Here is a 22,691-nt window from a genome sequence, read left to right on the forward strand (position 1 = left end):
CGCATCAAAAAGTTTTAGGCACGCGCGTATATATTCCATCGCAATTAGTTTGATGTAAGGTCCTCAGAGAAGTTCAATGTCCGAATTCAGAGCTTGTTGGCAAGATTACACGTTCACAAAGGCTGAGGCACTCTGAGTTTGATACGTATACAATTTCCAGAGTACCCCCCGCTTTCAGCGCAAAGCAAAACTCACCCAAGTATGAAATGGGCACAGGGACATCAAAAATACGCTAAGATCACACCTCTGTTACTGGCACACCAGCGTTTTTTCCACGTAGCACTCTCTGTTGAAGGGTCACAGAGCAGTTTCTGGCAGAGGTCATTATTACTTCCCCTTCATAAAGTGATAGATAAAGTGAAAGTACAGCAAGCTGAGGACTGTACAAGGCCACCCGCTAAATCCATGCCAGGAAGCGCAGTCCTGTTACTCCACTGGAAATTCCCCTCCTCCACCTTCAGGAGCTGAAGGGCCAAGTACTGCAGCCATAACCACCTCTGAAGCACCTACTAGACACCTCTCACTGTAGCTCACTTACCTCGACATGTCCCTCTCACCCTAGAGACGGATCACAAAGACTGCGGCAACCTCCCTTCTACTGGCTTCAGGCAGGCCAGTTTCCTCTCACGGTGACCGCTGCTTACCACAACCAAAGAAAAACTCAACGTACTTGAAGTCCTACTCCACTTTATTTCACACAGATAAAACACCAAAATCGACAAGCACAAAGCACCTAGAAAAGGGAAGACAGAGGCCCTCCCTCGGGGGCCTCCCTCCCAGCCCTCAGCGGGTATTAGAGGCACGGAAGGCAGCAGAGCCCCCGCGAGACAAGGCCTGCCTCAGCCCAGCGCCGCCGCAACGGGCCCCTCCAGGTGACCGCTTCAAGGGAGAGAGAGCGAGAGGGGGAAAGAGCGAGAGAGCGCGAGCGAGCGAGCGAGCTCTGCCCGCGCACCGGGACGGCAGCTCCCCCTCAGCGCGGCAGCTGCCCGCAGACACCCAGGCCGGGGCTCCGGCAGCCGCCCCCGAAGGAAGGGCCGACCCCTCCCCTAAGGACGAGCCGCCGGGAACGCGCTCCAGCACCAACCCACTTCCGCGTTGACACCCCTCCACGCATGCGCGGCCAGCGCCGGGCAGCCCTCTCCCTGTCTTCCCGGGCGGCACCACCGTGCGCGTAACGTGTAGGGGGAGGCCAAAGGGGACGGCTGCTCCCTGGGCTGCGCTCTCCCTAAACCCGCTCCTAAAGAAGCGCTGACCCCTTCTCAAGTTCACCGGTGCCTCCTAAACTCGCTTCTCTCCCAGACCCCGCCTCCTGATCTCTGCCCGCCTCTCCCCGGGGCCGCGCTGTGGTGCGCGCCACTCCCAGCTGATCCTGCGGCTCGGCGAGACCATCGCGCTCAGCACAGGGGGAGCCCTGGCACCGGGGTGGGGGGGGCGCATTCTTGAGTCGGGGGCCGCGCGGGGGGGCGGGCGCGCGCGCCCCGCCGCGGCTGCGGGCGCGTCACAGGGGGCGGCAGGTGGTAGTGGCCGCCGCGGGGGGGGCCGTGGGCCTCGCCTCCTCGCCGCGGCTCCGGCGCGCAGGGCGCGGCTGCCCCCCTCCCGCGCGCTCCCCCCCGCCGCCGCGCGAGTGGTTGCGCCCGGCTCCAGCTGACCGGCCTGGAATCCCGGCTCGGCGCCCCGCGCCCCCCCGCCCCGCGCCGCGCCCCCGCCCCGGCCCCACCGCTGCTGCCGCCCCGGCCCGGCCCTGGCCCCGGCCCCATCATGGGAGACGCCGGCAGCGAGCGCAGCAAGGCGCCCAGCCTCCCGCCGCGCTGCCCCTGCGGCTTCTGGGGGTAAGCGAGGCCCGCGGGCGGGGGGCTGGGCGGGAGCCGGCGCGGCCCGCGGGGGAAGGGAGCGGGGAGTGCGGGCGGCGGGGCCGAGCCTGGCGGCCGGGTCGCCCCGGGCTCAGGCCTGTCACGGGGGCCGGGCCGTTAGGGCGGTTGGCCCTGCGTGGTGGCCGGGGGGAGGGGGTGCCCCGGCCTTCGCGGGGTCGCCGCATCCTGGGGAGGTAGCGGTGACTCCTGCTCAGGAGGCCCCGGTGCCCGGGGCGGGGGCGGCTGCGTTGCCCCCCAGTGTCCCCTTCCCTTTGCTCTCCCTCGATCCCGGCCTGGCCGTGGGCGGCGGCCCGCGGCCCCCCCGCCGCGCGGCACCTCTCTGCCCTACGGTTCCGGCCCCCGGGGCCAGGCCAGGTGTCCCCCCCTGCCCCCTCTTCACGTAGATTTCCTGGAGCAGCCGCTCGCAGAGGGGCCCTGGGCCCTGCCCGCGGCTCTGAGAGGAGAAACACGGGTCTGGGCACTGGGGGTCCCGGGCAGGTACCCCCACCTCAGCGCGGCCCTGCGCACCCAGCGACACCACAGGCAGATGCGCGTGTCCTCTGTCCTCGTTGGCCCTTCTCCGCTTTGCAAAGTCAGGGAGGCTCCTGGCAGTTGCGGGCTGGGCTGGTTTCAGGGAGAAGGAAGTAGGGTTATTCCTGCTTGACAAAGGCCAAAGAAAAAGAAAATAAATAAAAAAAAGCCAGCCCTTGTTAAACTATTTTCACCTCTGGGCTCGTGTCTTCTGAAGAAGTTTTTTTTTTAAATCAGATTTATCATGGCAGATGGTGCACTATGGCAGAGACACGTGTTGGTAGGAACGCCTTTGCTGAGCATCACAGAAGCGCCAGTCCCCAACCCTTGTGGCTGGACTTGCCATGTGAGGGTCCACCTGAGGTGCATGCCTGTGAGGGTGCCTTCCCGGGGGTGACCTCTGCGGGGCTGGGCACTGAGGGAAGGGATGTAGTGAGGGTGACTAGTGATGTCACTGTGCAGTATTTGGCGTTTGCTTCTCTCCTTAGAGTTTGGCAGTGTTTTGAATGAAATTCTGCTTGTCAGTGGTGACAGAAGCCTGAATGGCCACAAATGCCATGGCCCTGTGGGGAGTGATCTTACAAGGCATCTTACTAAGTATACACTAATGCTCTTGTTTTTTTTTTTTATTTTATTTTTGAGCCTGGCATTTTCTGTAATGTGATGCAAAACAAGTTGCTAATCTGTCTAGTATACCGAGCTCTGTAACATGATACTGATATGAAGGGAGAGTCAGAAAATCTTAAATGAACTTCAGGCTAAACTTTTTGCCTAGTTCAATATGTTCTAATGAGAAGCAAATCTGGTGTTTCATGTTTGAGGATCTGCTTAAGGGTGACAGAAGACTATCAAATAAACCCATTGCCTTTAAAGTTGCCTTTAGGAAAAAAAAAAAAACAAACCTTTGCCTTCCACGAATGGCTATCAAAATGTTACTTCCTTGCTCCTATTTTTTTTTTCCTGGGATCTCATCTATGCAGACGTATTTCTTCTAAGATTGTCAGGCAACCTTGCAAAAAAGAACTAATTTTCTTCACTCATACAGTGGATAAGTTAATTATTTTTTTTCTATCTGGAACCAGTCAATACACAATGGCACTATTTTTTTTTCTTCCAGTGAAAATAAAGATATAATGGTTTGCTTATATATATTTATTTGTTGGTCCTGAAGAAGCCTAAGTGTTGTGTTTATCCTTATTTACTTAGGCCTTACTAGTACTTCAAAAGATCTGTCAGTAAAGCTGTAGATATGTCCTTCTGTAGTGGCAGGAATTCTGGTGTTACAGCTCTGTAAGCTTTCTGCAGAGTAAGCCATGCTAGCAAAGAGACTTACATGCATTTGGAGCTGGAATTCAGCTGCCCTAGGTAATGTCAGGGTCACTTCAGCAACGTGCCTGTGACTTTTATGCCACTTTCATGTCATTTTTGTGTCTTTGAAGTACATTTTGGAGTAACAAGGCCATATCTGTCCTTTATGTGCAAGGCATTTAGGGCTGTGAAAAGTCCCAAAGCCTGTAGCTTAGCATAGTGATTTGTACAAAATTCCTCACATAGAGGAACTGTGTTGCTCAGAGTTCAGCTGTTCCCATCAGTGCAATGACCAGTGACTGCAAGTCCTTTCAGGATTGCTCTTGGGTCAGACCGCATAGGTAACTGAACTACACAATGTGAATGGATTATGGAGTAGGGTCCAAGTACATCTTTGTCAAGTATATATATATTTTCCTCTTAGTTTATGTAATGCTTAGCAGTATCATTTGCAGTAAGATGGATATGTTTATGCAGTAATCAGCAAGCACAGGAAATAAAAATTTTGAGAAAAATATTGGAAGAAACATTAAAAGCAAAGTGACCTATGGCTTTCAGGGCTAAAATTTGCCTATAGGTGAACCATGGTAGAAGTAGCTCCTGAAGTGCACACTGGTAAAGCTGATCTGCAAAGAGCTTAGCAGAGAGGACTGTATGTACTACTGCATTGGTGTTTGAAGGGTTCTTTTAAACTGCTTGTTTTTATATTGCAAATTCAGAGCCTGAAAGCTGCAAGAATCTCTAGTGACTGGAAAACTACTAAACTCTTGATGTTTCAAGATCTAAGAGACTGGAAAACGAACAACTAAAAGAAGGGGCTTTTTTTAGCAAGACTCTTCAGAGCTTCTGAAACATCTATTTAAGGTCAACAACTAACATTTTCTTACTTTTTTTTGTTGAAGAGCACAAAAGCCGTTCTGATAATTTCTAAGACCATCAAGCAAAGGCTGCTTTTAAGAGTGTCCAGTGTGTCATTTTTCATCAAATGAAACCTCAGTGGAGCACTGAGATGACTTTTGTCTTTTATAAAATCATTTCACATAGACAATAATCTAAACTGGGAGACCTCATCTGTGTTCTTATCTTTTTATAAAAAAGTCGCACAATTTTGCACCACTTTAATCATATTTTAACATCTTAAAATTCAGCTGGTTGCAAGTATTTCACTTTTTTATCGGAATAGTTTCAGTGTACAAAGAAGTGTTGAAAAGAGTGCAGTACACAAGTAGTGATTTGGGGTTACTTCATTTAGATTGTAGGATTCATTCGTGTATCCTGGAATAATTTGTCTGCTTTTCCCATTTAGCAGATCATGTCTCTCTCTCTTCCCCCCCCCCCCCCCCCCTTCAATCTGCATTTTTCAGAAACTTGTTTCACTTCCTGGCATATATAAAGCATTCAGCTCTACAGTAACAAATACATGAAAATATTAGTATATGTAGGTTTTCCAGTTAAGCCATTTTGCTTATTAGAGATGAGACATAATCCTTTAATGAACTTGATGTTGGCAGGTACCCGCTGGCTTTTAAAGGACTCCACAAAGGTTTCATTTGTGTATAGCTCATCAAAGGGCTGGGCCTTTTACTGTTAAACAGTTATATGCATAGGTAAGAGTTGCAAGCAGAATATCACTTGGCTAGTAGAAACATATATACTGGGAAGAGAGAAGTCACAAGGGACAATACTTGGACAATTCTGTTTGCACTGTAGTGAATGTTGCTTGTTTTTCTTACGATTTAGGCCGATGCGAGGCCATTGCACTCAGTATCTTAGAACCAGAGGAGAAGAAAATATGTTAATGGACATAAAACAAATGAATTCCATTCTTGAAATGGTGGCAGCCAGCAGGAAGTTGATTGAAAACACAGTGTGATTAGTTTCGTCTCATCTTATTTCTGGCAACTGTAAGGTACTGTAGTCAGCCAGAGCTGATGGCAATGCTGTTTGAGAACGTGCCAGCAGGGGTTTTGCAGGATGTTGCCATTTATCCTGCCTTTCTTTGACACTGCATGCATCATATACGTGATGAGACATTGTGCCTCGAGCATTCTGTGCTGGCCCAATCCAGAGTTTATTTGTGAATCTGGATTTTCCAGTTACTTATATATCTCTGCCAATCTGGCAAGTGTCTGCCAATCTGGCTCATTTTCTCAATTTTGTTTACTAAAAATAAATGTTTGATCAAGTGGTGAATCATGTAACATAAGTGCGATTAGTTTGTGACTGCATATCACCAAAACTTGCTTTTTGCTTCTAAACAAATCCTGACTAAATAAAAATATATAATTAATGTATGTATGTTGTTAAGAGACTACTCTGGCTAGTGCTTTGCAGCTGTTCATTCTGTATGAACTCTGTGACTGTCCTTTTAAAAAATGCTTTCTAATCTCATAGTTTGTGTAGACCATCATTCTTACTGAATGAATAATGCCTTTATAAACCTAATTTTGCTTTAACCAGTGTTGAAATACCACATTGATGTTCCTAAATGGGACTTGAGTCAACAACAGAAATATGTACCTTTCTCTCTGAGGATTATTTTTCATGGCCTAGTATGATGCAATAACTTTGTGGGGCTTTCACTTACTGGATCTTTGGAGCAGATGCTAGAATAAGCTATGAAAGTGTCATAATGAGAATATAATAATAAGAAAAACATACAGAATAAAGAGTGAGAAACTGTGAAGTTCCTGTGATTACTGTAAGTCATAATGAAACTAAAAAATAAAAATAAAAAAGAACTAAAGCCAAAGCATAGAAAATTTTAAGTTTTAGTTTTCTGCACCCTGAACAATTTTAACTGTAGTTACAAGATAGCATGTTTTGGATCAGAGGTAAAGTTTGCGTTTGCTGCAAAAATGTACCTTTAGGAATAGGAATTATTGGCATTCAAAGTAAAAACAGATGAACTAGATTTAGTATTTTAACTGTAATCTCCTTTTTTTAGGAATGTGAAAAAGTACTTTTTTTTGGACTACTTAATAGAACAGACGAAACAAAAAAGGAGATTTTGTTATTTAATAGAGAACAGCTGTTTTGGATCAGACCAAAGGTGCATCCAGCCTTGTTTCTGATTTTGGTGATAAGTGATGCTGAGGGAATGTGGATAAGGCCAGAGAAAGCAAGCGGTTATGCTTTGCTAGAAGGAAAGGAGGTATGCTAGATATCTGGCCGTTCCTGTTTTATGCCTTAGCAGCTCTTGATTTATTTTTTTTCCTATGAAATTCCCTAATGATTATTTAAATTGATCTGTTGTCAAGACTTTCATGATATCTTGCATCAAGTAGTTACATAATGTAACCGTTTTGCTCACAAAAAAGTGTTTTTTTTTTTTTTCTTGCTTTAGTGTTGCTTGAGTAAATTCAAGCATATGGTGTATGAGGGTATTTCCCTTGAGAAAATCCCAAAACAGTACTGGTTTGTTGGTTAAAAATATCTGTTTAGTTCTCTAGTAAAGCTGGGATTTGGGAAAACAAAAAATTGCTTAAACTCTGAATTTATTCAGATCTTCAGATAAAACTGTTGTGGAAAAACATTTTCTAATCATAGATGGATGCAGTGCTAATTATAGGCAGATGTGTCCCATACCTTTCAATCTAGCTATAACTTCCTCCTCGATCAGAATGAAATTCAGTTTTGTAGCTGCTGCTCCTACAAGTGGAACTAGCAGGGGTGAAGTAGGTAGCGTGTGTGCACTACTCGGGGAAGCTCTGATCATTTAAGAGCATGGAAGTCAGGGCATCTAAGTCACCTGCCATTTTTCTTCCATGTACATCTTCATGTCAGCATCTTCTTAGCTTTCTTTTGTAAACTGTGGCTAGTTAAAGGTACTGTGATTTAGTTAGTGCTACAGAATTCAACACTAATTAGTACAAAGTTCAATTACTGCCTGGTAGCATTGTATTTTTTGTGTGTATGTTTTGCTTTCTGCTTTATTTTAAGGAGAACCCAAAGCCTGTTCAATAAGCTTCTAATGGTAAGCCTGCTCTGTTAGAGAGTTGTAATATTAGTGTCAATTTTAACAGAATACTCCTACTGTTTTTGTTGCATAAAATTTAACCATTCCAAAATCAAACTTGCACAAATATGTTAATGTCATTCCTGCATGCTGGGCTCAGCTGTAATATTAAAGCCTTGAAATAATGAAAGCATAATAATCCAATACTTCCTCTAAGGAATTGAAATTGCAGGGATGCAAAGTGGCTTCTGAAAGTGATCCTTGAAGGATAGATTCACTGGGGATGCTTGGTTTTGACATGGGTATCCTCCTTAACGTGCTATACCTTTTTTTTTTCTTGAATTTTAAAATGATTTTAAATTAGAACCTTGTGGTTATTAAAGAAAAAAAGCCTGCCTTCTTAGGGGCAGGAGGCAGAAATGATGGATGTGATATAATTTTCAGCAAACTAGCGTTGATTTAAAGTTTAAAATTTCAGTATGTTCCTTTGTATCTCCTCAAATATGCAACCCTGATGGAATGTCTTGGGATCTTCAGAGTGTTAACATAAATATTTTGTGGATTTTTTAGGGCATTATTTAATCTTGACTTTGCCAATGAGGAAAGCCCTTACTGGGATGTCAGAGGAAAAACCTCAGATTCAGTGTAGGCAGGTAAATTACATTGGTCTCTTCTCTCTCCTAGATGAATCCCTTCCAACTTCTTTTGCTAAAATGGCATGTTGGAAGGATCCATTTCCTGTCAATTCAGGGTAGGCAGTGCTTGCTAGCAAGGAGTCCCTTCTTTATTTCTGAAAAAAGAAGAAATGGAAAATTGGGCAATAACTGCAAGGCGAATTGGATTTATAAAAGAGATTAGGTCTGTGGATTCGCTGGTAGGCTCTGAGAAAGCCACACCTCTGCCAGCACAGAGAAGGCTATGGAAGACCATACCTGTGAAGACACTATGTACAGCTAATGCAAGATGAAGTCGTAGTCAGTGATTTCAGATTGCAGAGATGACATTAAAGTACAGTAGAAGTAGGGTAATAATTTTAAATTCATGGAAAAATGCCCAACTGTTATCCTCTAAATTGAGGTCTTGAAGTAACAGCATAATTTTAGATGATAGGGATGAATTGTTTTTGAATTGGTGGGAATTTTATGCGCTCAAGGGACATAAGGCTTAGACTTAATTGTTTTTAAGCTCATTTTTTGAAATTTGGAGCTTGTGAGAAGCCATTTAGTGCAAATGATTCTTTCCCCACATTCAGGAATATTATTTCAGGTGGAGAGACTGAGCACTTCTGCAATCTGCAGTTGGAAACCCAAGACATTTGATGCTGTGCGTTGAACTTCTCTGTTGAGTTTGAGTAGTAGCATTGTGGTAACTGCAGTACTTGTGCAGAGAAGCTGTATTTGGGAATTGCCTTTTTTTTTTTTTTTCTTTGCTATAACATGTCCTCTGGGGGCTTCCGGTTACCTGAACCAGGGATCACTGCCCTGAATTATTTGACCAAGAATCGCAGGTATCCTGTTCACTTCCTGCTGTTTAATCTGGTCACCATATGCACGCTCTGAACTGGAACAATGTAGGTCAATGTGAGGAAGATAAATTTCAGTTTCTTAAGACTACAGCATTTGTATTATCAGTGTTTCAGGGAAACCTTTTTTTATTTTTTAAATTACTTTAATTAGCATTACATCTCTGTATGTGTTGTGTCTAGTGTTAGATTTACAATGATCATTTGGTGCAAATTAAAGAGAGGAGGTGTGAGTAATGAAACATTTTCTATGGAAATATGAACTGCTTTTCCTAAAAATAATTTTTGCAAGCCAAAGTGAGAGAAAAAGAGGTTCTTTGATTATTGCTGTCTTCAGTTTCTAGCTCTTCAGTCTATGTAGTATCTGATGCTGGATGAGCTGTTTAACTTGAGGACTAGTTTTAGTAATGTGCATGTTCTGCTTGTTTGAGAGACAAATTCCTGTTAATCCCTCAAATCTGAAGAAAGGGGGAGAAGTGCTTAAAAAGGCAGACTGCTTCCCTGATAACCTCTTAATTGTAAAACTTGAGAAAAACAAATGCTGGACCACGTCCTCATTGACATAATTGCTAAAACACAGCCGGCCACCGCAATATGGCCGTGTGGCTGCGATCAGCCTTGTCGCCATAACAGCAGTGTTTTCCTCTCTAATTACACGCTGTTAGCAGCTCTGTCTCAGAGGAAGTTGCATATATAGCCTTAAAGTGGGTGAAGTGCTGTCATTTAGCAAGAATCTCTCAGTCTTAGAAACTGTGTTGTCTCTCCAACTGTTGATTAGATGCTATTTTGGGCCAAGGTATTATCAATATTAAGGGGTCTCTGTTGCAGGCAAATTGATTATTTGTCTGTGAAAATTTCTCTCTAAAAAGGATTCAATATTCAACTCAATTAAAAGCATTTTTAGGTGGAGAAAAAAGGTGAATCTTGGCTTGTGTTTTGCCGATACTGGTTTAAAAGAACAGGCATTAGTATCATATGCAGTGATCCTTGGTCTTTGTTCAATGCCCGTGTGTGTGTGTTTATTTTTTGTAAACTCCTCCACTGACCTAAGAGACATTAATGGTTTCTAAAATTGCCCATGTATTAGTAAAGGTTTGCCATGCAATGCAGATAGGTTTCTAGTGTTCTCTTGCATTGTTAACATGTTAATCAGTTTTACATCTAATAATTTCTATTTTTAGCGTCCACTTCTGACTGCATCCTTCTGTGAAAGGCTTAGCATTTCTAACCTCTATTGTAAAGGTTCTCTTCAAGTTTCATTTTGAAAGCATGTTAGTTTGTTTATTCAGTTTAACAGAAAAAAGAATGTCATGAAGTATGTATTGTGATTTCATTTCTAAAAATGCTCAGAAGTTTAGAAATTTGAAACTACAGCACTTCCTTGAAGCAGCTGAAATCTTGCCCTTTTTTTTTTTTTTTTTTTCTCCCTCTCCTTTATTTTTACCTAACCCTGTGGTGAAGAGTCAGTTGTGCTATAATTGATACAGGGCTTTTAGGATTAATCCGTATATGCTCAGTAACTTCCCTAGATTCTAGCTCATCATTTTTGTGCCTTCAAAAGAAAGCAATTAACAATAGTATTTGAACACTTCAAATCTCTTTTCTTGGCATTGGGGCTTTGTGATTAATACTTCCTGGCAAAGTAATTGAAATTAAACTTGCCTTGGAATTAATAATTAACTTAATATGGAGTATGTTGACTCCTCATTTGATTTAAGGAAGTGGGCTAACTCTGCTGTTCATGACTGCTGGTCTGTTGAAATGCATGAAAGGTTTTTGACACCTTTAACATGCCTCTCTTACGCCATATATCTTCTCCAGAATTAGCTAGGTATTAGGAATTGGAAACAGAACTCTTGATTGTCCCTATGTATTTTTTCTTTTTGTTTGCCTGTAATTTGTTAGTAAAGTAATTGGTTTCATTATAGACATTAGGCCTGTTGCAGTTTAGGCTTGCTGCTTGAGTGTTGCACTTCCAAATACATCAACATTGAGCCTCTAATGCCAAATTGCTTTTGTTACATCTTAAATTTATCACAAAGCATTAGAAACTATATACCTGTAAGGACAGTTTAATTTTTTTGTTCTGTTTTTGGTCCCCTTTAAATCTCTCTTTTGGTCCTTAAGTTTGGAAAGGGGGTGTGTGTGTGTATTTTTTTTTCTTTTTTTTCTTTTCTTTTTCTCTCTCTAACATATCCTCCATTAATGAAGCATATATCACTCTTCATTTCATTCCAGAGTGCTTTGGAAGCCTTGAATTACAGACTTAGTGGAAGGAGTATTTACAGTTTCTCAAGCTCTGTCCTGTGTTTGTGTGCAGATATTTCAAATCAGAACTTGCTCTGGAGCAACACTGGCCTCTGGACATGTTGTTTCCAAGGGTATTCAGATAGAAGGAAGTGTTTGTGGTGGGTGGAGGCGATCCTGTCAATCGGAAAAGCTGCTCTGCAATTACAAGTGCAGGAACCACCTGTGTTAACGTATCAGCAGGTCTCAGGTGGTTTTGTAGCACTCTCATGATGCAGATAGGACCCCATTATTATCCATTATCCCGGGTTGCAGCGTCATCTTTTACTATTGGTGTTCTCATGTGACTAACTCGGGCAAGACCAGAAATCTGTCTGCTGAATAATTAACGCTTCCTGCCCTGCTCAGGACTTGTAAAGGCAGATTAAAACGGTAAAAGAAAAACATAATGAAATGTGTCACTCTCATAGCCAACCAATGTGTGACATCATTCTTTTAAAATAAAACTAGACTACTTGAAATTTCATCGCTTTCCTGGCCATACAAGACCTCTAGAATTACAGGTTAGAGCTCAGTTGCCTGAGTTGATGTGAGCTCAGAAATGCATGTGAAATCCAGTTAAAAGAAATTACCAGCTGCTTTTGAAACAGCTGTAATTGGAAGCCCAAACTAAGCAGAATTAGGCCAGGGTTTAAAGAAACTTAAACCTGTGACTTTCAGACACCATACTTAAGCCTGCTGTAATTTTCAGGGTCTTTTTGTTTGTTTTCTTTTTTTTTTTTTTCTTCTTCTCCATTTCTTCAGATCAAGTTCCCAGCACACTACTAAGCATTAGATGTTACTTAGAGTTAGTGCTTTAACTGTTTTGTTATTAGCATTCTTCCTGCCATTATTATTTCAGTTTGCTGATTTATTAGTGTATTTCTGCCTTCTGTTAACAGCAGGCTATTTGCAAGCGTTAATACAAAATTGTTTTTAAGTAGTCCTTATGTTGCAACTGAAAGTAGTTAGAAATCCTGAAAATGCATTTGTGAGAGGGAGATGGAGAACCTCGATTTCTTTGTAACTTTTGATAAAGAATCATCGTTACAAAAACTGAAATTGCTTCTCCTAACGCTGTCATTATGTAGATGGATCATGTGTAGTTGATGACTTACTGTGCTTCTGAAGAATGCTCATGCACAGTTATCAATTTTCAGGATGAAAATAGCTGTAAAAGAATTGCATTCTGCTTGAACACAATTTTGACTATTTTAATAGCATTTCTGCAGGTATGGATGTAATAAAGTCAGGGATTTTTTTTTGAGTAACACTTAAAGCTTCTCAACCAATAAGTAACATAGTAAATTAGCAATCCAAATATATTTGTATTATTGTTAAGGTTTGTTATGAAGTAAAATTAGACTACCACTGTTTGTGTCACAAAGGCTTGGATTTTTTGGGTATACGCAGAGGCAGTCAGTAAAGGGAGTGTGCTGTTAAAAGCTATTAGCTCTGTCTTCAAAATCAGTTTTGTCTATATCCTTAGTCTGTAATGGCTGCAACAACACTACTTCCAGAACATGGAAGTTATGTATGTCTTCTAGCAGACCACTAGACAGCTGACCTTAATATTTCTATATATTTGCCTTAAGTTATGTGTATATATAAGTACTGTTCAGAAAACATTTATCTTTGTTGCATCAGAGGTCTTTATAGCTTATAGATCCATTTATATTATCTAAAGATAATTAAAATGTCTTTAATTTACTTTGATTCCAGTTGTGTTAGTCTAATAAACACTACTTATGGAAAAAAGCTTGGATAGTGTTTTGCCTTCTCATAAAGGAATGGAAAACAGCACCTTACATTAATTTACTTGAGTAAAATGATGGTCAGGGAGCTAAAAGATGCTGATTTTGTACTTGCCAGTCTACAGTTCGCAAGGGCATGTTGTAAAAGTATGTGTGTAAAAGTATTGGCAAGTAAGGAGCAAGAAAACAACATGTGTGATATGATCTTCCTAGGTTATGTATCTGTTAATCATTGGTTTTGAGGTTGGAGATGCCCTAATTTTCTTGCCACTTTATTTCCCAAATTGTTGTGGCACTTTGGTGAAAGTGGAAAGTGAGAGTGGATTCTCTGGTTTATGTCAGAAATGTCTTTCTAAGGGCAAAGAATACAGAGAAGACACACAGCTGCATAACCGAAGAGTTCAAATAAATAAATAGAATGAAGCCAAATCAAGCAGAGTCATGGAAACACTGCGCTTACTCCCCAACACGCGTACATACCCCAGAGACTAGAGGTGATGAAGGGTTATGGGCTGATACCACTGCTTGCTTGCTTAAATTAAACAAACAAACAAACAACGCCCTTTTAACCACTGTTTTTGTTTACAGTTCAATATTAATTTGCACAGTTAATGAGGCAGTAAAGTTCAGTTTATAGCTCCAGCCTGTTGCAGAGGATAAGTTAGGTGGTTAAAACTTGCTTGCGTGCTGACAAGGTTACGTGGAGCTTGGGTCAGTGTTGTGGTTGAGGTAGTATCGTGGGACGTGTTTTTGCTACCTGCTGCTTGAGATCATTGTGTTTCGTAACAGTTTCTTTGCTTACGATTATCTTCACAAATATACAAAAAGGTGATGTCACTTGCAGGCCTTTGCTGTTTGCTTTGTGTGCAAACAAATCAAGTATCTCACTTGGCCATTAGTTTCTCACTGTCTGAATTAGATGAAATAAACATAGTGATGCAGATTTATCGCTTTGGTCTGGATTAGCAAAGCAAAATAATTGAGGATGGCAATATTCCTGCTTGGTCTTGTGTTTCCTCCATGTTGTTCCAAAATAGGAAAATGATGAGAATAGCATAAGGATTTCTTTGAGTGCTGTGGTATCTTTGTTTTTATTCATCCAAATAAAACTAGCAGTCTACTTCAAATATTTACAAAATACTAAAAGCTATTTTGTGAAAATGACAAATGTGAAGACTGCAGTTTGTGTTTGTTCCTTTAATCTCTATCATGAAAACTAAATAAGATTGCCAAAATGCCAGTCTATGTAAAGGTTTCCTCCTCCGCTTACACGATGAAGGATATGGGATGAAGAATTGGTGGTGGTTCCTTTTTTGTGTGTTTTTTTTTTTTTCCTTCACTGCATGTTTAAAACTCTAAACTTCAAAGCATACAGGCTGTACTCCCTCCATACTAGTCACTGAAATGCAATTGCCTGGGACGAAGCGAGCGTGCTGTGTGAAACAGGAGAAAGCCGTAGTGCACTAAGTAGGGATCTCATCAGGGCTTTGCTCTCTGGAAGGTCTCATCATCTGCCTTGTCATCTGCTGAACGGCATACAGAGCAGCTCTTTTATTACGGCTGGCCCGATGGAGCACAGCAGCGAGTAAAGTTAGGGGATCTGCAATAACGCCATGGGGAGGAGCGAGCTCCCTTTCAGCAGGTCCACGCTACCCTTTGTGGTAGTCTCAGTCTTAGGGGTCTTGAACAGGAAGAGTTGTCAAGTATGAGCTCTTCCAGGGAGAGCTCTAGGCACAACATGAGAAAGGCCGTCACAGACGTGCGCGGTATAGGATTAATCTAGAAGATGGCATAATTTTGCAGGAGCTGGGAAGGGCAGAGCAGAAAGCATGTTTGCCTTTTGATTATTCTGTTGATTTCCTTGTTAGCTTTCCTTAATTCTTCACAAGTAGAAAGGAAATGGTTAGGAATCTAGATTTTTTTTTTTAGTGGTCTCTATCTCCAACCATCAAACTTCAGATCTATCATACTTGCATAAAGCTTTGGTTATAAATTTATAAGGGAAATGTCAACTTGATAGGCACAAAATTTGATCCATTTTATGAAATATGCCTACAGTACATACTTCTCCATAAACTTGCTAAAACTCTAGAGGAAAAAAGTCTCTGCTTATGTGCAATTGTATTATGACAAAGCAAGATATGTAAGATAGTATGGGAAATAACCATGTATTTATCTTAGACTTTAAGGAATAGTGTATTGCAGATAATAGTTAAGATCTTGGAGACATCTTGATTATTTATTTTCTTCAAGCAGGCTGCTAATGACCTTTGCATAGTCAAAGAGTAAGCTAGTGCTTGTCTTGGATGAACTGTACAAATTAACAGAATTCACATGACTAAGAGTAGATTCATGTAGCTAAAGCTAATAAAATTTTGGAGAGTTTAAGTTTGTGGGTCACTGATTAACTGGAAAGATTGGTTATGTCAGAATTGTTTCCAAACAGGACTTACTGCTGTTGATGGCACATCTGATTACTAGTCTAAACACTGAACTAAAAACTAGCATTCATCTTGTTTGCCTTCTTGCATTTTTCATTAGTAAGATGCTGAGAAGAGATTAGATTAGCAAATCTTTCTTACGTTTGGCTAGATTGTTGTATAAAGCTTGCTTTTTCTATTGCATATTGCAAATACTAAAATTTATAAAATGGGGAATGTTTTTCGTGAACGGACTTTTTACTTGTTTCTTTGAGCTTTGTGTAATTTGTTATTACTTGTAAGTGCTAGCTATATATACCGTGCTTGCAGAGCTGCCACAAAGAGATCGAATTATAAGATAAATCCATTTTTGATTAAAACTTCAATTTTGCTAAACCTAAATTTGGAACAACAATCATATGAAAGTATTTATGCCTATTTTACAGGAAGGAAAAAGTCTCCCAGTCCGCAAAAAGTAATTGATCGTGTTGACATTATGTGGAATTGTCGATTATTAATAATTCAGAATGCTCTGTGCCAGAATTGTTGAAAATCTGAAATAGAATCACTCCTTGCATTGATAGGGTAAAAGCAGAGGTATGTGATACCAAATAGACCAGTAAATATGTCAGCTTAATAGAGGTGTAAATGAGTTCAGCTGCAAGAGTTTAGTTATCAAGTTGAGGAAAATGCATAGAAGATTGAAAACCAAATTATTTGCTATCTTATTACCTTCCATTCATAAATCTGTCTCCAAAATTGTATTTGTGGTCGGTGCTGAATGTTCTGTATTGGGTATGCTGCTTGGCGACTACAGGAAATTAATTTTGAATTGTGCTTGGTGGGAGCACGGGGAAGGGTTACTTGTATGATACCCTTTGCAGGGAGGGGTTACTTGTGTGACTGCACTTTGCAAATAGTCATTTAGACTGAATTTCACCCAAAATGCAGAACAGCATTTTGCTGTTGTGTGTAGGTACAGTTAAACCCCAGCTCAGGAGGGGACAAAGGCAAGAAAAGACTTGACCCACATGTAATCTCTCATGTGTCACTAAGGAGAATGAAGGTGATACTGGAATGCATGAGAGTGGAAGAAGTTCCTAAGAAAAGTTGCTAAGATATGTTTTCATATTTTAGATGGTGAAAATGGGGAGAAAAAAAAAAGTTGCACTGATAGAGATCAATTGGTGGATCTTGAGCGTGGGGGGCAGGGTAGTCTGAGCTTTCTTTCCCTGTGGATAGATGGGGTCTCTTACTACATGAGATGCGTTGGGCTTTTTGTACGCTGCTGGATATTGGAAAGCTTAAGAACATATTGAGACCACCTGAATTCGGATTAAGTAGCATAGCCTGTAATGTATTTTATCTTGGGAAAGTTGAATTTAGATTTTTTTACTGAAGAAACGTACAGCTTAAAAGCAGAAGAGCTCTTGTATTTCATAGGTAGCAAGACAAACACAGCTCTTGTAATGTGGTGTCCTTCCCTGAAAGGCCAAATAGAAGAAAGCCTTTAAAGCATCTAGCTCATGGTATGTCTGTTTCATTGACACGCAGGTGCCTTGAAGATACTGTGTTGCCCCCCATACTCATGCAGTATGATCAAGCAGAGCTTGTCGGCTGCTAGGACTGGGTCCAGGCATAGAAATCTTGTGAACATCTTTGTGGGGTGGTTGCTGAGTAGTAGATGAAGCCTTTGATAACCTTGTGCATGTTGGCTTCACCTGGTTGCAACTGTGGACTTCTGGTTTTTAAAGCATGGACATGTTTGATAATGTGCCAGCTTTTAACATCTTTGAAACAAGCTGTATGTTGAAATGAATAGTATAGTTTTACATTTAAATATTTTTAACCAACCAGCAGGATAACAGAAACACGAACAGCTGTGTATTTAATTGGTAGTTTGCTTTCAATGTTGCAGTAAAATTACATAGCATTCAAATGAAGGAATCCTAGAAAAAGACGAATAACTAACACTAGATCTGCACATAGTTTACAGGCATGAAAATGAGTCATAAATATATGGTTGCTTATTGGTTTTGTAATTATCAATGTAAAATGTTTTTCTCTGCCTGTAGACACAGACACTGTAGACGTACAATATCTTGTCTAATGTCATAAGCCAGTGTCTCTCTGACCTCTGATTGGTTACTCTTCTGGATGTTAAATTACTGGCAGAATTAATCTCATTTGTATTTGAAAGGATAAGTCCTCCCTTAGTAAGGTGCATCATTTGAGCAACTTATTATGGCTGCTGAAAAGCTGTTTCAGGAGAAGTAAGCTCAGTAAGTAAGCTCTCTGAATTATGTTAGCTAGTTCTTAGGCAGACTCTTACATAGTGGTGGATGTAATTTTTGTGCATCTCAGGAGTTTATTCCATACAGTTTTGAGTCAGAGATTACTTTCTTCAGGTATTTATTAGACTTACAAGAGAAAAAAACTGTATATTTTTTGAAAGTGGACTTGTATATTTTTAAACAACTGGCAAAGTTATCAACCCACAGAGGTAAGAGCTATTGCTTTTTAATTGAAGGTAAGGAGTTCTTTTTTTTGTGTCTCCCTTTAATCACAAAACAAAATTATAATGATTACAAGCAATATCTTTAGACTTCCTCAACACTTCAGTGCAATGAAATGAATTAAACATAATGTGAAAACTCTCAAGTGGATGTCCAGTTGTCAAGGCTATCCTTCTTGCTATTCACATATCCATAGTATATGAAATTGTCTGACTTAACAGTATAACAGTCAGTCATATGTTACTTTAACCCTTTTATTATTATTTGTCCAAAGACAACTTTTTTTTTAGCTGATTGAGCTAAACTTCGTCTGATTAGGAATTCAGATGTTATAAATAGAGCTTCCTTAGCTGACAGTCCAACACTGCTGATTTTTAACATTCAGTTACATAAATACAGAAGCTAATATTGCTAACAATAAGTCAGTGATGCTAACTTAGGATATTTTAACGGGGTGATCCTAAAGATCACCTGCAAAGGTGAAAAACACACAAATGTGAAAGGATTCTTCATGGTGCATAAATCAAATAAAATAGAGGCAAAAGTTACTTTATTTTTTACTTTTGCTTTAATGCTTTTCTTGGATGTCACAATAGGGAATGTTGGTAGGATTTTTTGTATCTTTTGAAACCAATTTTTAGCCTAATGATAAGCACAGTTGTTTTCAGTTACTGATTTCGCTACCACACTACATCACCTCTTTCTCTCAAAAATGAAACACTCGCCCCCTGCCACTTACTATTCATGAAGCTCTATGTTAAGGTGTAGAAATTGGACCAGTTTGAGTATAACATGACTTAATGTAGATCTGGATGTCAATTTGGCCAGAAATACGAGACATCACAGTCTGGAGGTGCATGGTCACAAACCTGGAGGACGGGATATGCCACCATGACTTGTTCCCTATGTGCTTTGCTGCTTGGAGTGCAGAAATTTTTCTGCACAGTCGTTTCTGCTCTAGAGCTCTAGGTGTGGACCATGTGTCTGAGCTTACACTGGAGCTGGGGAGCCTGGCAGTGGGGTCTTAAAGGACAGACAGTAGCGTGTGCTCTGTCAGGATGTAAACTGATAGTTTGCTGAACACATCAGAGCATCAAGTTAATTGTATGAAGCCCATACAGACTGGGACAGTCATCGCTTCTGTTTCTAAGGCATTAAAAATGTGAACTAATGTCTTTCTATACTTCAAAGTCTATCGGGCGTCTTGGCAGCAACAGGATTTTCCCTGTGAAGGGAATCTGGTCTATTGCTCGAAGCAGGGAACAGATGGGATAAATGAATTTGCAGAGGGCTGAAGGGGGTGGGGTTGAGATGGGATGGGATTTAGGTCATGGAAGTGGAGGCAAAAAAATGTTTAAAAAACAACTTAAGGTCAGGTGTCCTGAGTCATCAGGTTTTCAGATTCCCACAGTTCTGTGTTGAATCCCAGGAGAGGTGGAAGGGCAAAGGAGAAGGGCAGTAGCTGTCAGTAGTATGAAAGTTTAACATTCAGTGTGGTGAACTTTAATTCAGATTATTTGCAATTTTATTATCAGTCTTTACCATAATAAATGGTACATACACACAAAAAAATTTAGTTTCAATGAGATATGGAAGGGCATACTGTATAAGAAATAGGCCTTTAACAAACCTTAAGCTCTAAAATTTCAGAGTCTGAGGTTTGGTATGGTGGAGTTTCAAAAGCCTGGAAAATAAGTGAATAATTCAGTAAAAAAGAGTATTATTCTACTTATAAATTCTGCTGTTGTAATTGCTCGTTGTATTGATGGAATGTAAAAGTTTTGTACAACATAGCTTTTATAGAAAAGACTAGTATTTTTACAGGTGTTCTGCTTTTTCCAAATCTTTGACTTGTTTGAGGAATTTCTATAAAATTATACAACTTTTTTCATATCACATACTATAAATGCCAGAAATAGTGCTGTAGTCACTGAGCTTCAACTGCAGAATGGTAAAATAAGATTTTTCTAAAACTTTTGGACCTGATATATAAAGGGCAGTGCTTTGCACATCAGGGAGTCTTCACTGAAGACCAAAGTATTCATCTGGTTATTCCCATTTGCAATGAGCCTTTTTAACCAGGTAATACTTTTGTCCCAACCTAGAATTGATAGATGACTCAAAATCAAATGTTCACCTTTAAGAAACAAAAAACAGTACAAGAGAAGATGGACATAACTGGCTATCCCATTGGCAGCGGGGAAGAAACTCTAAATTTTTTCTGGAGGATTGCGAAGGCTGTGGGGCTTGGTGTGCTCTGGGGGGAAATGTTTGTGGTCTGTTACAGAAACAAGCACTTGTTGTGTGAATGGGTTGTAATAGGTGCAATAAAGAAAATGAATGTTACTGCAAACTATTGCTGGTTCTCTTAGTAGCAGCAAAGGGAGAGAGAGAGAGGGAAAGAGGTAAAAGGCAAAGGGAAGATAGAATTATATTTATAGCCGTAAGTTTTAGGAAAACCTTGGTCAGTTCAATGCTACTAGTGAGAAAAGTCAGGTTTAAAGCAAAAGTAATGGAAGGCTCTTGATGGGATGGGAGGATTAGGGGGTCTTCAGATTTCGTTTTTGTTTATCTTTTCCAATGATCAAGGGAGTATTGTATCAAGGGAAGGACTTGTTTGTTAATCTGGATGCGATTTACTAGGCCAGAGTTTAGAGAACCAGGTTGTTACTAAGTGTGCTTAGCAAGCTGTGAAGGGAAAGTACTGCTTGACAGTCACATCTTTATGTATTATTTTGTACTCCCTTGTTACTAAAACTAAGATCTGACTGCATGAGTTTGACAGTTGCAGTGTGTTGTCTCTTGTACCATTTTTATTGAGTTTAGTGTTTGCAGACAGCAGGATTCAAAGCTCTAAATTACTGGTAATAACAGAATCCTCAAGTATTGCACCTATATTGAAGCCATAGGCCTTAATATTGTTTTATTAACTCAAATACTTGCATAAGTGACTTAAAAGATGCAAGTGGCATATTTTCTAAACTTTTAAAGGAACAAAATTTGATACTTGTTTTGATAACTGTAGTTCTCTGATGGTGTGCAACTTAAGTTTTGAGGAAAAGACAATTCTGAAATCTGCAAGCAGCCCAGAAGTCTGAAGTCTTCACTTACCCTTTTAAGAGATTACTTCTAAAATTAAATTTTTTTTTTCCTTCTTTAACCTCATCAAAGACACCTAAAGACTGCAAAATTATTTTATCAGGAGAGCTGTCCAGGCTCTCAGAACTCGTTGCCTCTGTTGGATTTAATGAAGTCTCATGGGGTGAAGTGGGAGCCCTCGGAAACCTTTCCCGAAGGTTCAGGCAATGAACAGACATGAGCAGCACCGCGTTCTTCTCTGGAGCGTTGCTGAAGCACTTTGCAAATACCCTCTCATCCCATATAACTGGATTAAATATTCATCCTGTTTTGGGCTTCCTGGATTTTTTCTGTGTTGTTGCCTTCCAGTGTGTCCATTTCCCCCTCATGAAACTGGTGGTATTGTGCTAGGAAGAGAAGCAGAAAAAAACGTGGCAGGAGTCTTGTACAATAGTGTAAGAGGAGGGAAGCAAATACATTTTTCTGTGGATTAATTACTCTTTTTTATTTTTATTTTTTCCCTCGGAAAATGTTCTAGGTTATTTGCATAACTGACTTCTGTAATAAGGTGACTTATAAGATTTATCCTATTTTTCCTAGCATGGAATTCACCATTTTCCTCTTTTTTGAATGTATAAAACCACCACATCAATAAATGCATTTGTTTGCTGTGTTAGTTGTATGTTACATTTTTTGCCAATAGGTTTTGTTCCTTGTAGTTGCAGCCACAGGTGAAATTCCCTGCAGCTCTGTAGCACAAATGAGACCGGACTGTGATTTACCTTGGATTTTGTTGAGCTGCGGGATGGTCTTTTGAACACGGTGCTAGACTTTAACGTGACCAGTCGATCGGTACTGAGGGGTGGGGACCTGGCTCTGTAACACGTCTCCTTTCTGCAGTAAATCCTCACCGGTGCTGCTACTGGTTCAGCTGGTTCTGTGTTAACAGCAGCAGGAGCCCTTGTGTGCTGATAGATTGAATTATAAAATGCTTCACAGATGTTAGATTACCTAGAGAATTACAAATGTTCAGTGCAAGCCAGCAGAGAGCCAATGCAGAGGTTTTTAACACAGCAGAAAAGGCAGTATAGTAACTTTTCCCTGGTTTTGGTTATTCTCTGTAACACCTAATCATCTTGGTGGTCTTGGGTACAGCCTACAGGTGGTTCTGTGGTATCTGTGAAAGTGTAGGATCTGGGAAGTTTTTATTGAATAAACAGTCAATTTAACTTTCTGACTTAGCTATGTGGGGAGGCCTTCCATAGCTCTGTGATACTTTTTTCAGAATTGGGGCAGAAACAAATGTAATGTAACTCAGTAATGGAAAAAAATCTTTTTTAATTGACAAAATTTGGTAAATGCAGAAAGATGTTATTTGCCTCTATAAAACAAGAAAAGGAAAAATATTTTGTTTGCTATAAAACAAGGTACACGTGTTGGGATTCAAAACAATCTTGCGGCCTTTGGA

General features: G+C 40.7%; 1 protein-coding gene across 3 annotated transcripts in view; it reads left to right on the top strand.

The window, feature by feature from the left end:
- Positions 1–1,685: 1,685 nt before the first annotated feature.
- Positions 1,686–22,691, top strand: part of ZFAND3 (zinc finger AN1-type containing 3) — a 118,968-nt gene continuing 97,962 nt past the window's right edge. For 2 of the 3 annotated variants that reach the window (XM_088524264.1, XM_088524265.1), the window contains exon 1: positions 1,686–1,829. In XM_088524264.1, the coding sequence (XP_088380390.1) occupies positions 1,759–1,829 (71 nt within the window). In that variant the 5' untranslated portion in view covers positions 1,686–1,758. The remainder of the gene's footprint in view (positions 1,830–22,691) is intronic. The other variant, XM_088524266.1, reaches the window with a different exon arrangement.

Source organism: Tinamus guttatus, unplaced genomic scaffold (assembly GCF_059628265.1).
Source record: "Tinamus guttatus ecotype Peru unplaced genomic scaffold, ASM5962826v1 Tinamus_guttatus_pri_ptg000208l, whole genome shotgun sequence".
NCBI classification, from domain to species: Eukaryota; Metazoa; Chordata; class Aves; order Tinamiformes; family Tinamidae; genus Tinamus; species Tinamus guttatus.